General features: G+C 41.3%; 1 protein-coding gene across 1 annotated transcript in view; it reads right to left on the bottom strand.

Moving 5' to 3' along the window:
- Positions 1-246: 246 nt before the first annotated feature.
- The window catches only part of snx29 (sorting nexin 29), a 106570-nt gene continuing 86524 nt past the window's right edge, over positions 247-20292 (bottom strand). Inside the window, exons 7-8 of the mRNA XM_079658816.1 lie at positions 8010-8149; positions 247-1266 (exon numbers count right to left, since the gene is read on the bottom strand). Coding sequence (XP_079514942.1) covers positions 1140-1266; positions 8010-8149 — 267 coding nt within the window. The 3' untranslated portion in view covers positions 247-1139. The remainder of the gene's footprint in view (positions 1267-8009; positions 8150-20292) is intronic.

The raw sequence follows: 20292 nt of genomic DNA, 5'->3' as shown, positions 1-20292 counted from the left end.
TTTTTATGAGAACAATTTGTGGCGGACAATATTTAATTGTGGCGACCCGCCACAAATAAATCAATGTATGGGAAACACTGCAGTACAAGCTCTAGCCAATCAAACCGCGTCCTTGTGTGTCCGGGGCGGGAGATTCATGTGATTGGTTGTTGGTCGAGTTTCAGACACGCCCACCGGCAAGCTTCAACGCACGCCGCCGTGTGGACGCTGTGTTACGCTGAAACATTATATGAAAAACAACACCCATTTCCCAGGATAATACTTTAATATACCCAACTCTCCCTCTCTTTCTACCTACCAGGAGAGCAGCTACAAAGCAATGCAGGCACTATGACTGTAACACTTTCACTAAAAAAAGAAAAAAAACACATTTCTGTCACCTCATTGTGTTTGAGAAGAGCCGTCCAGGTTAGTTTGTGGGCAGTTTACAGAGTGTCTGTCTCTCAGTGAGGTAAGAGGTGTGTGATTGGGTCATTTGTCCTACACTCACCCAGCGATGCACAGAAATATACATTTATCTCACAGAGAGGCCTGTAATCAGTCTCCTTTCCTCGAACGAGTCCTTGTATCGTGACACTTTGAAGGTCCGTTAGACTTCCACACAGGAAACGTCGTCCTCAGCCAATAGATGAGAGCAACCCATGTGGCCCCGCCCCTTTTTGGGTGAAAATTCGCTGTCATTTCTCCAATCAGATCAAACATTTAAGAAAACCGTGTTTGTATACATGGAGCCCAAATATGTCAGTTTGGCAAACAATTACACAATGTCCTTTAACATCGATCATCACGTTGATTCATGGTTTAATTTAAACTAATAGGGGATCATAATGTAGCTGTGTTTAGGTATTTCCCACAGACTCACACGTATTGACTGACCGGATCCCTTTAATTAAGCTTTTCGTCCTCTCTGTGGAGCCTGAAGCCACAGATTTCACTGTCCTTTTAAAGGTAAGAAAGTAAGAAAAACCTAATTTGTAATCCTTTTGTAGCTTTTAGACAAGATCAAAGTATATTTTCCCACTTCGCACTCATGCTTTGATTTCACCCGAAAGTAAGCGGGGCAGGAATTTTCCCAGGCATTGACGTAGCGCTGCTCTCATCTATGAAGTGACAGATAATTAGTCCACAGGCTCCAGGGGTTAAAGGTCGCCGCTCTGAGGGTCCGTTCTGGTCTCCGGGTTGCGGCTGCGGCCCAGTCGGGGGAAGCGAGAAGACGTTTTGGAGCGAGGCGTTTTGGCTCCGCCGTCGTTGGCCTGTGGCGTGTCTCTGCAGGAGAGGAAGAGAAGAGACGGGGACTTTAAAAGAACATCTGGACAAGTTTGTTATTCAAACACTCCACTGACGCTGCATCTGGAGACTTAAACGCCTCATTTGCCTTCTGCCAGAGGACTTCTACTTGTGAAACCCGACATTCAAAGAAGTAAATAGAGACGATTTCATGAGCTAAATATCTGAACTCGTCTTCATTAATTGCAAATCGAGTAGCAAAATGGAAGTTTATTGAATTCACTGCTCGCCTTACTTTGGTTTTTATCACTATTTTTGCCAGACTTCTTTTTTTTGTTACACATTACAAGGATAATAGAGGCAGATAAACCACTGACAATTATTCGATTTTTCTTTAAGAAGGATTCACATTTGTAGCTTGCAACAATAGATTTTAGCGATTAAAATAAAATCAGATTTTTAGCAGTTGTAGCAAGCTGGCTAACCAGGCTAATGTTAGTGGATTGAAGAGGCCATCTACAGTAGACTTTTATTGTTTTAAACTACACAAATGATACGTTTTTAGTGGGTTTGTTTGACTGTTGGTCGGCAGCACTACAACTATGGGCTAAAGTTTCTTGCAACTTGTTAGGAAATGGCATTGGAAATCTTCTAAATCACATGTGTCAAACTCAAGGCCCGGGGGCCAAATCAGGCCCTTGGTGGATTTAATTTCGGCCCACAGGATAATTTCTAATTACTATTAGATCTGGCCCGCTGGTATATTGCACCTTCACTCCATCCTGAGGGTCTCCTCAGCTCAGAGCCTGAGCCCAAACATTGATGACCTTGCACCCAAGATGAGATGCCAAGTATCTGAGCTAGCATCACAGAGCAGCACACTGAGTTTAATGGATGTTTCCTTCTGCACTTTTTCTCTCACGACAACAGGGCATGTTTGGTTTCTCTTTGAGGGAAATAGTTTTGTTGAAGCTGTCGTTGGCCTGTGGGAAAATGTAATCATAAGAAATGACTCTGGAAAAGCTGCAGATAGAGCCATAAGAAATGAATGCAACTTATTATTTAATGTTTCATGTTGTTTTTATAGACAATAATTTAAGCTTTGTTAGTTCCAGGTTTAAAATGTGCAATAGGTTCATTTTAATAAGTTTTGCAATAAACATTGAACCAGTGCGGCCCTCGACTAGTACCCATTTTTTTTATTTTGGCCCACTGTGTATTTGAGTTTGACACCCCTGACATGTTCTGCTATAACAAAGAAACATGAAATGAATCCCAGTTGAACTAGTGGTAGGTTTATGTCCTTGGTGTTACTAGGAATCACATTATGTGATTATGATGTTGTGGTGTTCCGAGTACTCTGTGGGAAATAATCTCGGCCACTCATGATGACATCATGGCCCTGGTTTCCCTGGCGACCGTCTTCACAACGGGTGAACCCCTGATCCCTGAGTCTTGTCTGATAAGGCTGAGGATGAATGAGAGCCACTTGTCAAAAGGGAGGAAATGAAAAGCAGGGAGACTGAACGGCGGGATTTCAAATGGTTCTCTTGTTTCATTTCTTCTGAAGCAGTTCATCGGCAAGACAGTGAACTCTCACCTGCAGCCTGCGATGAATACGGACTGTTAAAGGGGTTCAAGTGCTTCTCTGACAAAGGGATGAATATTAAAAACAAGGAAAAGGCAGAGGGCAATTCCCTGTTGGTGTCCCACTGGCCTTTTTTATTAAATAAATACAGCTGCTACATCTGTGATTAAGGTTATCTGGACAGACCTTTTTAAACAAAAGCCGTCATGGGGCGTTGCTTTGGCTTAAAGTGTCACTGCGGGAGAAACACTTGTATTTGAAGCAGCAGAGGCTAACAAAGCAGCACAGTGAGAGGGAGGAGAGGCGCTGTCATGTTGACATAGGCTGAGACAGTAGCACCACTGGGTTCAAACACAGATTTAAACTAAAAGGGAAGGTTTGGATGTTTTAAAGTAGGGTTGTATAAGGTTGTTTCCACAGATGACTGTCTCCATGCCCCCTGGTTGGAAAATCAGGCAGAATTACAGCCTTTGGAGCTTTGAGATGTCCTGCTGTGAATGGGGGCAGCAGCAAATTGTTTTCAGCCACTTACGAACAGTAAAGGTTCTGGTGTAGGTTATATTTAGAATGTTTTCAAAGCGTTAACTTGCTTTCAGCCCTTTCTGATGTGAAACTGAAGCAGTCTAATCAAACTAATCTTAGCATCTTTTCAAAGCCACCAGAATCCATTGACAAGAAAAAGATGAATCCTTTATTCGACCCCACCACAGGGGAATGTACGTATAAATATAGAAACTGTGGCAATTCACTTTTGTACAGGTAAGTATTGTTATTACTTGATACGACTGCAGTCACTTTATATTTTCACATACAAATGCTTACTGTACCTCTAAATTCCACATGTTAGCTAATTGTGGCTTTTTTATCTGCATTGTACCCTTTGCTATAATAACGTGATTTTAGCTAAAAAAATATGGACGTAGCTTGTTTAAACTTAACTTGATCTCTTACTTTCCAAGTCCTATTTTATTTTATTTGGTCTTTTAAAGGCGTACTTAAACTGACACAGAATCTTTAAGGTGGCTAAAATATGATATTTCCATCAACATCAGTCTCTCAGCTGCTTGCTGGTCCCCCTGTATGCTCTACAAACTATGGGCATGTCAACCACCATTTACTGTAGTTAATACACTATCAATATGCTCCTCATACAAACCCACTTTAAAAAATACCTTTGAGTAAAGAACACAAACAGCGTGAGGGGGGCACAGTGTGAGGGGGGCACAGTGTGAGGGGGGCACAGTGTGAGGGGGGCACAGTGTGAGGGGGGCACAGTGTGAGCGGGTCAAATGGGAACAGCCTGATCTTTGTTAATGTGACACAGATTATTCTATGTTCTCCAGCACATAATGTAAGTTCATCAGTGGCTCAAGCTGCACTTATTCCTCTCCCCAGGCTGGCTAAATCAAATGCAGTCACACAATCTGAACTTGACCAAGGTTGGCCAGGCAGTGGTGCGATGGGGAATTATATCAGCAAAAAAAATCATAGTAAATTGGGGGCAGCGTGCAGAGCTGAAGCCACCAGCCATCTCATTTATTCATATCAAACTGGGTACAGTAGCTAAATGTGCGGAAATAATTAGGCTTAGAGTTTTTTTCTCGGGCTCTCAGCGTGTACTTGTCCCCCATTTAGGTCTGATATTGACTTGTGCAGGATAATGACTTCACCAGGCACTGCTGGAATTTTAATAATTGAATTGCAGAGGTGCATAATTAGAGAAAATGGGTACACAAACATGCATCAAATTGATTGTCTAACAGCAAAAGGCGGGGTGAGATTAATAACAGTCTGAATAACAAACTATTCCCTCTACACGTCTACACTGAACAGGCACAAACACAAACACAAACAAACTGTATAAGTCAACAACAATAAAAGGTAATATCTTCATTCTTAACACAAAACTGCTCTTGACTGTGACACAAAGGTCTACAGCACTTTTCTCCGAGGCAGCAGGTCAATAAGACCGAGAGTGTACTCTGTGTTCTGAGTAAACCATGAAGGTGTCGAGCTCCTGCTGCATACTAAGTGCTGGCAGCTCTATTGGAGGAGAGGAGTGCTGCAGACAGGAGGAGAAACTCAGCATGAGGAGTGCAAAATGAAGAAATCTGTAAACAGCAGAACAGCAACACTGATCTCAGGCCTGTCACTGGACTTGCAATGACATATGACTACGTGAAAGCTGACCCATATGGGGTGATTGAAACAAGACTGAGAGGCTGAGTCACCAACAAAATGGCGTTGCTTTTAAATCTTTAAATAAAGGCTAAATACAATGTGTTATTTTTGAAGCAGCTGCAACGAGTGAAATGTGTTGCCTAGCAAATAGCATAACGTGTTATATGCAAACATTTGGCTGAGAGGGAAGATGGTAGGCATGTAAAGCCAGAGATATTAATTAATTACTATCAATGTTGAGTTTGAACACATCGTTGAACATATAGTTGAAATAAAAGTACATTTTTTCAAATAATTTGAAATAAATAAAACATGCATTTTTTGTTTTTGCATTCCCAAAAGGATGTTTTATAGACTCAAAATGTCATACGGCACTGAAATAAGATAAGAGGTACTTTATTGATCCCAAATTGGGAAAATGTTTGCGTTGCAGCAGCATAAAAAACAAGGCATTGCACATAAGTAGAAATTAAAGAGTAGAAATAAACAATACTAGAATTAAAACAGCATTAACAAGTAGAAAATATATCGTAAAAATCGATAAACTCTGAAAATAAAACACGATTGAAATGTGAAATGAAACAAATTGATTTAATTTAGAACAACAACTCCAGCATGATAATTGAACGCTGCATCCATATTTGAGATTATAAAGAATTCTGAGTTTCCTTTATTTGGTTCAAACATGGTTGTTACATATTTTCCAGAATGGTTTCTAATTAGATCAAAACCAAATAGTTTCCTGCTTACCTCGGCATCTTCTCCCCCCCCCCCCCCCCCTTTCATCTCGTTAATGACAGGACTAATCATCCTCTCATCTTCACTGAAGACGTGAGACAGCGCAGGTTTGATCTCGCTAACTAAGTCTAAACTAAGTCAGTCCTGTTATATTAAAACTTGAAACATCACAACAACACTGGCAGGCCTCAGAGCGCCATCGTAGAGAACTTACAGAAGCCTGAATGCCTTTTACACACACACGTGAGCCAGGAATATAACGGTACACTGATCGGTGTTGAGTCGATGTCGACTGCGATTCAAATGTAGAGGTAAATCTCCCGTCAGCACCGAGGCTAAATAAGACCTGTGTATGCAAGTAGAAGTCCTCAACCATCAACTCAATGTTACTTTATATTTAGCTCATGATTGTTGTGCTGACATGATGAACCGAGCATCATTGTAAATGTATAACGGGAATGTGTTGCCCCCTAATTACAAACATCACAAACAATTACTTCAACTTTGTTTATCTTCAATTTCTTCTGATGGATCTGGGACGATGAGGGAAATCTCTGCTGAAGCTGTACCATGGTTATCAAATGATCTGGTGAAGTCTGTGATCTGTAGTATTCACGTTGAGTAAATGTAACCCTTTGACTGAAACCCATCTTTTCTAAAAACAGTCTTGGACTTTTCACGGCCACAACTACACTGAAGGAATTGAATGATGCAGTGACGACGTACTTGTGAAGGCTGACCCTGAAGTTACGCAACAACGAATAGCAATTGGATTTTCCCATTAGCTTGCAGAAATAATCTCTGTAGCCAACCAACGTTTATGATATTTACACGTTATGTTCAGCAGCATAGCTCCACATATTAAAACCACTTTAGGATTTTTGAAGGGTGGTTGCAATCACCAGAATTAAAACGCTAATATTAGCCGCTAAGCTAAAGGCGGCTAATGTTCAGCGGGTCGATATTTAGCATCTCATTTAGTCACTTGTTAGTAACCGCTGATTTTGAGACACACAAAAGCTTCGGACATTAAAGAGTAGAATATTTACTGAAGTATTTATGTTGTAGAACATTAGCCTACATTACCTTAGGTTTTATTTACGTTACCTTAAAGACGGGGGAACTGTAAGTGCTAAAATGCTAACAAAAAACAAACAAACAAACAAAGCCTTTGAATGTTGAGTTTTGGAAAACATCGAACAGCCGCACTTTCATTTATCTACAAATAAACACCCATGTCATTATTAAGAAAGAAATGCCAGCGTTGCACAAGATTCTGCACATATTTGCTTTCAACAAGGCCCCAATGTCCACCATGTTGTTTTTGTTCCTGCCTTAGCTCGATGACTCAGATGTCTTTGGAGAGGAAATGACTTTCAGTGACGGGTCACGCAAGCTGACTGATCCCAGTGAGTGGAAACCGATATGAATACGGACAGGAAATGACTGGAAAATCTTATTTTCAGACGAAGTGGTAGCTAGGTGGGCAGCGGAGGCATCAGGCTCTTTCACACAGTGTGAGTGTGTGTGACAGAACATATACACTGCTATGTGTGAATTATGCATATGAGTGTAACATGCAGGAAACGCTGACGTTTATTCACCAGGGATCGGACATTAATCCTCTGCTGTAACAACTACTAACAAAACAGCAGTGGCAGCTTACTCCTTGTCAACCTCTTATTGATTGCATTGGTACAATAACCCACAAACTGTTGCTAAAAACTGATATTTTTCCTTTATAGATGCAATTCAAGCATATACTGGGATTTCTGCGATGGTTAAACGCATCTTAACAAATGATTTGACTGAAAATAATTTGGATTGCACCATGTTTGAGTTTGCCATGGACCAGAAAACAACTCAAAATCACAATCTAGTGCTTTGAATATTTCAAAAAGTTACAAACACACACTTTGTGATTTCTTTCTCTGACTGCATTGTTTGGATTCCTCCACTCACACTGTGTAGCAATCTCTCACAGACAGGAGCCCTGCACCTGCACATGTGTTGGCATCCTTCCCCTTAATCCCTCACACACACACACACACACACACACACACACACACACACACACACACACACACACACACACACACACACACACACACACACACACACACACACACACACACACACACACACACACACACACACACACACACACACACACACACACACACACACACACACACACACACACACACACACACACACACACACACACACACAGGCTTAGCGGCGGTATTGAACCTGCCTGTGTGTGTCCACTTACAGGCAGAAAGGCAGCAGAGACAGCAGGGTCTCTTTGGTGGGCCGAGCTGTGAACTCCGGCAACGTCTGGATCAGTTTGTTCATCACCATGCGAAGGTAGCCCTGCAGCTGCTTCCTCCTCTCCTCCACAAACTTGGCATCCTGCAGACAGAGAGAGAGAGAGAGAGAGAGAGAGAGAGAGAGAGAGAGAGAGAGAGGGGGAGGGAGAGGGAGGGAGAAAGAAGACAAGATAGTTACAGCAGGAATGGTGCATTGAAAAAGCTACAGAGTATCCAAAGGATGGAGTAAAGAAACACAAAAGCTTTCCATTAAAGAGGCCCCATTACACTTTTTTTTAGAGTTGTTCCTTTAGTGTCCTAAAAATAATCCCCCCAACATTTTGTAACTGAAAAAGCTTGACTGCTGTGCTGAATGATTACGTCTTGTAGCTACTCCAGGATTAAATCTTCCATCGGGGCAACTTTCCTTCTGTCAGTACAAATAAGGGCCGTCACTAAATTAGATTTTCACTACATGATAAAAGAACCCAAACAAATCGCACTAATATAATTGGATAGGGAATTTCCATGTTTCCCTATATGCCCTCTTTGTGGTTTACATTAATACACAGGTAAGTCCTCATATACATCCCTGTATATCTGACTAAAGCCACCTACGAAATACTGCAAGATGTATCTAAACTAAATACTATGACATGCCAACAATAACATCAAGATATCTTTTTCGAAAATCTATAATAACAATGATATCTGTAATTCATATTTAACTTTGTTTATGTGTCACAAATACTGTATGTTTGCAGTTTAAATCCACTATAAACCACGCCTCCAAAATGAAAAGCCACCCATGAAAAGCAATGCTCCACCATTGATAAAAAAAACATGCATGTTTGAGGATGAACACACCTCAGTGTTTGTGTTTATTTTGCTGTTTGGTTGCTGATGTTGAAGAGAAATTGGACATATGAGCATTCAGACTTCCCTCAGAGCGACTCTGGAGGCACGGAGCCACATGGCGAGAGTTAGCGAGGCTAATCTGTGTCCGGCAACACTCAGAACAAAGCCTGGGCACCGCTCCGTTTACTCTCTGGTGTTTGGGACGAGAACAAACAGCCCTTAGAGGAGGCCAATATTTACTGTTTGTCAAAGTGTTGTTCCACTTTTCATCTAAATCCCGTCTCCCAAAGGAACTCAATTGTCTTAAAATAAAGATGTGGATCTTCTGTGGAAGAAGCCATTATTACCACAATTTGAAATACAAATTCATGAATCAAAGAAGAAACTACTGCTTGTTTATAATTGTGTTAACACATGAGGCCCACGGGGACTCTCATTTGTCTCGATGAAAGTCAAGATTGCACTGCCCCAAATTTGAAAATAAAGAGACAACACAATTCATAAAAGATATAACAACTTCCGTATAAGATGACGTCCACAACTTATACAAAAGTTTGCTTTAAAGAGGACTTTTGTGCTTTTTGGGATTTTCCCTTTCCTCTTGCGCTTCCACACATTATGGGGGGGGGGACATCTCTAAGCGGTTGACCAATCACAACAGAGCAGGCCAGCTAACCAGTCAGAGCAGACTGGGCTCTGGTTTCAGACAGAGGGTGAAAAGGGGTGCTGCAGCACAGGCAGTATGAGAAAAATAAAGAGCTTTTTGAACATTAAAGGTGGGGTAGGTCATTTTGGAGAAACCAGCTCAAGTGCGCTAGAATTTGAAAATACACAGCCGGAAAAAATCTGCCCCTTCCTTTAGACTTCCTTACAGAGCCCCTCCTCCAACACACACGAACGCGCACATGACCAATGAGGGCTCGGGATAAGTTTGTGCACCGATGGAAGGCTGACAGGCAGGTAGGCCATCCAGTTACTTTAGCCGGGCCGGCTCAGATGATTGGTCGTGCTTTTTACAGCGCCACGGCTTCCACAGATGATATTTTTTTATGGATTTTTTGTCAAAGCATTTAATATATTCATTGCTATAGGGATGTTAAGAGCATTCCATGGAATATAACAAAAAGTGTATCTCGAGACGGTTTCTCAAACTTACCTACCCCACCTTTAAAGCATGGAAACAGACACTAAATACTAATATGAAACTGAAAATGAGCATTATACGCCCTCATTAAAGGTCCCCTAGTATACTGTTTTTCATCAATATATTATAAGTCTCAGATATATACAAAACTCTCTGAAGTGTTTGGCTCCAAACACCAAACAGATCATTGCAGCATTACCCATAACCCCCTCCGTTTCAGCCCTGTTTCCAAAGTGCTGATTCTCTGTCTGTTACTTTAGATGAAAATAAAACATCGTTATGACATCATAAAGTGACCAAAATCTGATCGGCTCATTTTCAGACAGGTTTTTATAGAAATGAATCAAAAAGAGAGAGAATCTTTTTTCCTGAAACTTTCAGAGTCTCTTTCCACAGAGGGGACACATGTTGATGAAGAAGAGACATGGAGAAGAGGGGACACATGTTGATGTAGAAGAGACATGAAGAAGAGGGGACACATGTTGATGTAGAAGAAACATGGAGAAGAGGGGACACATGTTGATGTAGAAGAGACATGAAGAAGAGGGGACACATGTTGATGTAGAAGAGACATGAAGAAGAGGGGACACATATTGATGTAGAAGAGACATGAAGAAGAGGGGACACATATTGATGTAGAAGAGACATGGAGAAGAGGGGACACATGTTGATGTAGAAGAGACATGGAGAAGAGGGGACACATGTTGATGTAGAAGAGACATGGAGAAGAGGGGACACATGTTGATGTAGAAGAGACATGGAGAAATGGATTTTGCATGACATGCCCTCTTTAACGCTCGGCACACTTCCTGGTGGCTTGTTGCAAAGGCTTTATTGTTTTTCCTGTTTTTAAAAACATATAAAGACATTTTGTTGAATGAATACATTTCATGTTTCCGGCACAGACGTAGAGGCAGCGGCCTGCGGGGTGGAACAGGCCTGGGTGAATGTGATGTGTCAGATTAGCCTGTGTGTGCCAGCGTGGGTTTCATGCTATGTCAACACAATAAGGGACACCCTGACTGCCTGCATGGATGTCAGGGCAGTAATAACACTAATGGACTGGACAGACTCATCCTCTCGTGGAGACGGAGAGGAGGATGAAGAGGCCGTGTCTTGTTTGCAGAGAGGAAGGAGAGGGCAGAGCAGAAACTACTCTGGCATACTGATGCAGGTACAAGGCGGACTCTGTCCTCCAACATCTTGTCTGCTAACAAACAGCTTCATCTTAGCTCTCTCCTCCCCCTCCATCCCAACGTCTCCTCCTCTCCTCACCGCTACGCTGATCCGACATGAAGCCTAAACCAGTCGATTATTATTCATCATACAGGAAAGGACATGTACCAGAATATAAAAGACATGAAGGCGAGCAAGGTTTTTTCCTGTCTTCTACAGGGGGATACATAAATCACACACCCCCTGCGTAAAGGAGGACATCGGAAGCTGGAGGGCGAATTCAAAGTTAGTATTTAGTCAAAATTGAGACAGACTGCTGTTGAATAGTCCTACAAAGAAATGTTTCCTTTATACCTCCTGAGGTCAAGAAAAGATGTGTATCATGATCCATAAGACTGCATTCATACTAGCCTATTTGAATATATATAACTTCTTGTCGGTAAACAGTGCAGAGTCGTGGCCTTTAAACCAGCCAGTTGGGAGTAACATGAACGGAAATGCTAGCACGGCCGGATAAGCTGTCAAAACAAAGCGCTCGGTTTACAGCACACACGGGGCGAGTGTGATTTCACGCTCAGGTAAACAATATATCTGCACATGAACAATTGTTGATTGATGTTATATTAAAGCTGTGGTTGCCATTTATAGTAACGTGTTTGCCTTTGTGAGCCAGTAGACTATAGCTATGCTACGCTACGATTAGCTACACTACGCTACCAATAATATTAGAGATGTCCCGATCCGATCACGTGATCGGAGCCGATCACGTGATTTTCAAAAGATCGGAATCGGGAGAAAAAAAATCGGGGATCGGGATTTTTTTTTTTAAATACTTTTTTTAAAATGTTGTAGTTAATGTTACAAAACAAAAATGACCATGTTCAAGTCTTAAAGTCATCCTGAGGCCTTAGTTTTGGTTTCAAATTACACAACATCATGTATGTGTTGCTTCTTTGGGGCTTGTTTTCATAGACCTGGTTGCTTCTTTCTCTCAAATCTGGCAACAGAGTGGGCAGGGCGCAGTGTCTAATTGTAGCAGTAAGCTAACGAGTACTGAAAGCTTTATTTTGTTTTGATCCAATGCTGCACAACTGAACTGATCCAATGCTGCTGTGAAAGAAAGAAGCTATATCCATGTTGGATAGAATATCCAATTTAAATAAAAAAATAACCTTAAGGGACAACTTGAATGCTTTTTTTCCTCTAAATGCATTGAATAAAGATCGGATCGGGAAAAATCAATATCGGCAAATTGTCAAAATCAAATGATCGGAATTGGATTGGGAGCAAAAAAAGGTGATCGGGACATCCCTAAATAATATAACACCTTATTGAACAGGTCAAGTCTGACATCACGGCACATTTTCCAAATCAACAAGGGCAAATATTAAGACAAGAGAAACAGACATTTAAGATAACATTACGATCACTGAGGATAATATTTTATAGATTCTTTATCGTACATTTTATCTGGTATTTAACTTTGTGCTGATATTAACGATTGACTTCAGTGTGACCTTACCAAATCATGGGCCCGTTTATCTCCCATTTGATGGATCATATTCTTTGGTTTATGGACTGTCTTTTCTTGTGTCCATTTTGGCCGCCCTTCCAATCTAGATATCATAATGTCATGGATTTTATTTGCAAGACACACACACACACACACACACACACACACACACACACACACACACACACACACACACACACACACACACACACACACACACACACACACACACACACACACACACACACACACACACACACACACACACACACACACACACACACACACACACACACACACACACACACACACACACACAGGTCTCATGCATCGGGGTCTCCACAACTGCTCAGACAATTTACTGCCAGATTTACGAATTATAATTCTGAGCGGTGGAAAGAAAAAAAACTCCAAAAAGCACATCTAAGGTTGCCTGGCAACAACACAACTCTAACTAGTGACAAGTAAGTACAGGCTAGAGTTTGAGCCAACAGGAAATCAATGGTTTTCAGACCAAGACTTCGATCCTGCTTCAAAAACTGGAATAAGAGCGTTTACTGTCGTGCCTTGAGTGGCTGCTGCCATGGAGGGAGGAAATCTAGAGTACATTTAGAGTACATTTAATAAGAGTACATTTAATAAAGAGTAAATTGTCCCGTGTCACAACAGAAATTTAGAGTAAATTTAGAGTAAATTTAATAAGAGTAAATTTAATAAGGTTTTGGTGTTTTTTGGTCTTTGTTTATAATATTTGTTATTATTATTATGTCATCAATATGGGGTTGCAGAAGTTGGGTCATGTGGATATGGCCGTCAGTTCAGCTGTGTAAGACGAGTGAAGAGAGTGAGAGCATCGCTGAAGTACATTTTTGATGTGCCATCTTACGCTATTTCATATTTTTACTCCTTTAAATGTACTTAAATTATCAAGATTAGTTACTTGCAGTTTATATTATTGATAACCACATTATGCTAAACACTATGATACAATATTATGGATTAAGAAACCTGTCTTGTCCTTGACGAGCTGCAAAATCTGAATAGTTTTGAATTAATGGTTCGATAATATTTAATGACAATGCAATGATCAAATATATATTAATCTGAAAAGGACCATTCTCTAAGGATATATTAACACTGATACTTTTGTACATTTTGAATGCCAGAGTTCTACTTGTAATATTTCTACACTGTGGTATTAATACTTTAACTTAAGATCAGAGTACTTTCTCCACCTCTGAAAGCAGACTGTGAACACACTTCTGTATGGATTCTCTGTAATGGAATGTTCCCCTTTGTATGTCGGTTTTATTCTCCATAAACAAAAAGCTTCTGTGCTTCACACATGCTGTAGAAAATCAGAACAGAATCTCCCCGGTTGCCACTTCGAACAGGAGTTTGAAGCTGCAGTCCACTTGAATTATACGAGAGCGCACAGCGTTGGTGCACGCTGGAAACAAAACAAGGTCAACACTTTTGCACATGTCAGCCCACACCGGACCACAGGCTGTTTCTGAACAAACACCATGCATTAAACATCACAGGAAGTTCAGGAACGCTCCAACAAGACCAGCACAATGTCTCTTTGTCATAATTAGAAGCAACATACGTGAGCACAACAAGCTGACTGGTTAATAATTCACGATGTAGCTTCTGATTAATTCATCAGGGCTCTCCTCGCTTCGTATGTGCCGATTGGAGTTGTGTAAGAGACATTATTTTCTAGCTATGATTACCTTTCAGGACTTTAATGCAGTGTGCTGTAATTACAACGATCAAAAGCCATTATGTCCCATTGTTGTTAATTCCATAGGACAAATATAGTACTCGACAAGAAAGCATCAATTATTGATGTGAATACATTTTCTTTCCTGTGTCAATGTCATTTTATTAAAGAGGCCCTGTTATGCTTTGTGATTTCTCTTCCCTTTCCTGTAGTGTGTTCTATAGGTTTTAATGCATGTCAATGGTCTTCAGAAGCTCAAATCTGTGTGTTCCTCTCCCACACACTCAAGAGGTGCTGCAGCACAGGCAGCATGAGGAAATACCACAAGTTGGGATTTCAAATGTCGATACAGCGTGGCATGGAGACTGCATGGGAGGAAAGGGTAAATGAAATAAAACCAAAAGGCAGATACAAGAATGGATATTTAAAGGTCAACTATTATACAAAATCCACTTCCTCATGTCTCTTCTACATCAACATGTGTCCCCTCTTCCCCATGTCTCTTCTACATCAACATGTGTCCCCTCTTCTTCATGTCTCTTCTACATCAACATGTGTCCCCTCTTCTTCATGTCTCTTCTACATCAACATGTGTCCCCTCTTCTTCATGTCTCTTCTACATCAACATGTGTCCCCTCTTCCTCATGTCTTTTCTACATCAACATGTGTCCCCTCTTCCTCATGTCTCTTCTACATCAACATGTGTCCCCTCTTCTTCATGTCTCTTCTACATCAACATGTGTCCCCTCTTCTTCATGTCTCTTCTACATCAACATGTCTCCCCTCTTCTTCATGTCTCTTCTACATCAACATGTGTCCCCTCTTCTTCATGTCTCTTCTACATCAACATGTGTCCCCTCTTCTTCATGTCTCTTCTACATCAACATGTGTCCCCTCTTCTTCATGTCTCTTCTAAATCAACATGTGTCCCCTCTTCTTCATGTCTCTTCTACATCAACATGTGTCCCCTCTTCTCCATGTCTCTTCTACATCAACATGTGTCCCCACTTTTTCATGTCTTTTCTACATCAACATGTGTCCCCTCTTCTTCATGTCTCTTCTACATCAACCTGTGTCCCCTCTTCTTCATGTCTCTTCTACATCAACATGTGTCCCCTCTTGTTCATGTCTCTTCTACATCAACATGTGTCCCCTCTTCTTCATGTCTCTTCTACATCAGCATGTGTCCCCTCTTCTCCATGTCTCTTCCAGATCAACATGTGTCCCCCCCCTTATCACCTGAATCTCCTTCTAGAGCACCATTGAGTTCTTTGTAACCAAATCCCTCTCAGAGGGGCGTGGGGAGGGGCTCCTTATTTTCATCTAAAGTAACAGACAGAGAATCAGCACTTTGGAAACAAGGCTGAAACAGAGGGGATTATGGGTAATGCTGCAATGATCTGTTTGGTGTTTCAGCCAATCAGAGACAGGCTCTGGATATATCTGAGAACTATAATATATTGATGAAAAACAGTATAGTAGGGGACCTTTAAAACAGTGAGCACGAAAAATAATAGCAAACGCTTTTGGAAATAAATTGTACAATGTGGATGAAGTGCAGCCGGTGAGGAGAGCTGACAGCTGGCCTCTGGGGTCTGAAAACATTGTGTTTGATGAAAGCGTTCCCCTCCTCTCCGTCTCAGCGATCGGACAGGCGCGACTCGGGAACATTTAGCCTGAATGCCTCGCCGGGCCCTGACAAATCAGCTGCTTAGGATCCGTCGCTGGCAGTGTGTGTGTGCAGCTGTGTGTAACATGGTGTGTGTTGTTAGGTCACACAGCTGGACAGTCTGGTCTAAAGCGCATTGAGTCTCATTAGCGGGACACAAATGAGTGAAAGAGGCGAGGTGTTGATGGGGTTGGGGCCTCGGGGGCCACAGAGACCCCGTCAGGGTCCACTCTGCCACTGGCTATTGTGACACGGGCCAATTTCCACATGAAATGAATCCAAATGATGATTCCCTGCTCTGTGTTTACACGTCTGCTGCTTCATTAGGGGTGAAGGTGACCTGTTTACATGCTCCACAGTAAGTAATGTTAATGGAGAGTTATGTAAGCACACACACACACACACACACACACACACACACACACACACACACACACACACACACACACACACACACACACACACACACACACACACACACACACACACACACACACACACACACACACACACACACACACACACACACACACACACACACACACACACACACACACACCTTTGTGAGCTTATCTATGGCAGCACTTGCATGTCAGGAGTCATAGCTGATGAAACGCAGGAAGGGAAGGTGTTAACTGGATGAATTGATGGTTTAACTCGTGCACTCTGCATAATATATGTTAAAAGTGCGAGACAGGAATTTGACACATAAGCCATAAATATGTGTATGTATTGTTTTTTGTAAAGATGCACCAATTACACATGCAGAGTTTGAAAAAGTTCTGACTTGGCAATTCAGATTTTTCTATTATAATTGACAATTCTTTTCTTGAGGAGTTACAGGACCTTCTCTCACTCTCACTCAAATTGATCTTGAACTTGAGTTTTCTGGGTTTGCCCTTCCCTGTAGTGTGTTCTAAAGGTTTTTGCCTGAAACGCCTCCATTGGACTTCTTTGTTTACTTACAGAACAAAATGACATCACTATGTAACACTCAGCCGTCTATCGGCTAGCGCTCCAACATATTGTAAGTGATAGACTGAGGGGCGGGACATCTCTAAGTGGTTGACTAATCACAACAGAGCCGGCCAGCTAACCAATCAGAGCAGACTGGGCTCTGGTTTCAGACAGAGGGGGAAAAGAGGTGCTGCAGCACAGGCAGTATGAGAACAATAAAGAGCTTTTTGAACATTAAAGCATGGAGACATGTCCCAGTAGAGACACTACATACTGATATACACCTGAACATCAGCAGGAGAGGACTCTTTAAAGTAGAGACACTACATACTGATATACACCTGAACATCAGCAGGAGAGGACTCTTTAAAGTAGAGACACTACATACTGATATACACCTGAACATCAGCAGGAGAGGACTCTTTAAAGTAGAGACACTACATACTGATATACACCTGAACATCAGCAGGAGAGGACTCTTTAAAGTAGAGACACTACATACTGATATACACCTGAACATCAGCAGGAGAGGACTCTTTAAAGTAGAGACACTACATGCTGATATACACCTGAACATCAGCAGGAGAGGACTCTTTAAAGTGAGACACTAAATACTGATATACACCTGAACATCAGCAGGAGAGGAATCTTTAAAGTAGAGACACTACATACTGATATACACCTGAACATCAGCAGGAGAGGACTCTTTAAAGTAGAGACACTATATACTGATATACACCTGAACATCAGCAGGAGAGGACTCTTTAAAGTAGAGACACTACATACTGATATACACCTGAACATCAGCAGGAGAGGACTCTTTAAAGTAGAGACACTACATACTGATATACACTTGAACATCAGCAGGACAGGACTCTTTAAAGTAGAGACACTACATACTGATATACACCTGAACATCAGCAGGAGAGGACTCTTTAAAGTAGAGGCACTACATACTGATATACACCTGAACATCAGCAGGAGAGGACTCTTTAAAGTAGAGACACCTGAACATCAGAATAATCGACTTAAAGGATTTCAATTTTAAGTTCCAGTGCCAAACATCTTATCCTGTAGATAATATGTTAAAGTATCATCAAATGCCATTTAAATAATGGTTATAATCAACAAAACATCCACTTCCTGTCTAGTTTAACTGACGACCGGGTGTCTTTTCTGCTCCAAAAAACAAACAGAGGAAATAAACAAAATTGAAAAGCCACAAGCGTCCATGAAATCAATTTCACTTTCATAAATCTGCATTAAACTCTGAGTGTCATGCACTAAAAGTTCTGAGGGTTCTGCTTCTTACATGGAGCCCAGCATATCTCTTGCTTCATATTTTGTTTTCTGGTCCAAATTACAGTAATAAGTGTGTCTGAGGAAATGGTGCGTTTTTTAACAATGCAGGAGATCATGGAGTTTAATAATATAGCAAGGAACTCCTGGTGGATTTAATTAGCTGCTGCTCAGATGTTTCACAGCCAAACTGGAGGTCGGACAGAAACGCTTCATTAATAATATTTATTTCTCCAAAAAACAATTTCAGACTGCATGGTGCTCTGAGACCGAATAACTTCCAGCCTCCATGCTCGTGAGGATGGGATGCAATATCATAAGTGATTATAACCGTTTTTCATCACCCGTTTTGTTCTCTAAACTTCTTTTTTGTTTGTTAACTTTATTGTTTACCTGTTTTTGGAGGGAAATTAAAATGATGTAACATGTTGAAATACAATTATTCACTCACTCAAAAAAGATACTGGCAAAATAAAATTTGTAGAATACCTTCAGGGCCCATAAGCAACCCAAATGTCTTTAATAACTTTAACATATAAATATGAATCTTTAACTGTAATTTGGTCTTAATATATGAAGATATATATTATTATATAATCAATATAACTCAATTACTCCTGAAACAGTGAAGCGAAACAGTATAAAAACCTGTGATTGCATTCAGGAGAAGAGACGTTTCATCATTTTTATTTAAGTACAATTCCATTTAAAATGAAGGGAAGTCAGGTTTGAAATTGCTTAGTTAAAGGAAATTACTCAAATGTTCCTTTAGGCTTAGTGAAGGACTTAAACATAAGACTAAGGCTGGAGCCACACGAGGACGATAATGCAAACGGACCGCAATCAATATCAAAAAAGTCTTCCGTCCACACACGCAACAGGCCCCAGAAACGTGTCCGTTCACACGAGACCGCCAGAGACGCTGTAGTACATATGCCAGGCCTGTAAGTGGCGCTGTACTCCTGCCACAAAAGCAGCGAAGAAGACTTCCCGCGCATGGTTGCCATGGTTGCCCTTCTGTTTATTCTCCGCTGTGGACGCTCTGGCTCTTTTTCTCCCTCCCCGAGGCAAGCGTTTGCTCCTGCTGTAAATCTCTCCGTTAGTCCACCAGCAGATGACAAACACCCACCTCTCCGCCTCTTCCAAGGGACGAGGGGACCGTGCGGCAGAGTTTCAGTTAGATTTTTTTTCGCCGGTCAACATGTCTTCTTTGTTATTTATTGAGCTTTAAAACAAATTGATAACGACTCTATATAATAATAAAAAACTGAGCCTCTGTTTTCCTCCCCCTTTTCTGACAGCCCAGCAGCTGATCTCTGAGCAGGAGACGTGGGGAGAGGCGGGGCTATTGCGTCATCGTTATCAGGAAATGATCGTATAGGCGTAAACACGGAGCCCCCCCAGAGCGCTTCGTTTGCAGATCTACCCACCTTGGGACCCGTTATCGTTATCTGCGTTTCCGTGTCGGCCTCGTGTGGCCGAACCGTCTATCTGATAGTGAACTGTAGCAGATAGGACCGTTATCGTCCTCTTGTGGCCGGGGCCTTAATGGCATTCATGACCTCACTTAATTCAATTATTTTACTCTCGTGAAATACTGATACAATTATTTCTGGTCAGATTGACAGTATGACGTGTGTGACGAAACGTTGCTTTCTCTTACGCAAAATACTTTTCAATTCAAAAGTTTATTATTAATACCATTTTAATTGTATTTTTTAAAACTTTCAGAAAGCCCTTAATTTCTTCTTGAACAGCGAAGCGAAACAGTGTGAAAACCTGTGATTGCAATTCGTAGAAGGGTTTCATCGTTAAACATTTTGAATATGCAGAACACCTTGATGAATTATGGAAAGTATGGAATTGCATGGTTGAAATTTAAGAAACAATAAACTAATTTGTTT

This window comes from Notothenia rossii (assembly GCF_949606895.1).
Source record: "Notothenia rossii genome assembly, chromosome: 11".
Taxonomy (NCBI): Eukaryota; Metazoa; Chordata; class Actinopteri; order Perciformes; family Nototheniidae; genus Notothenia; species Notothenia rossii.
The sequence above is the reverse complement of the archived record's forward strand: the minus strand, read 5'-3'. Positions and strand labels throughout refer to the sequence as shown.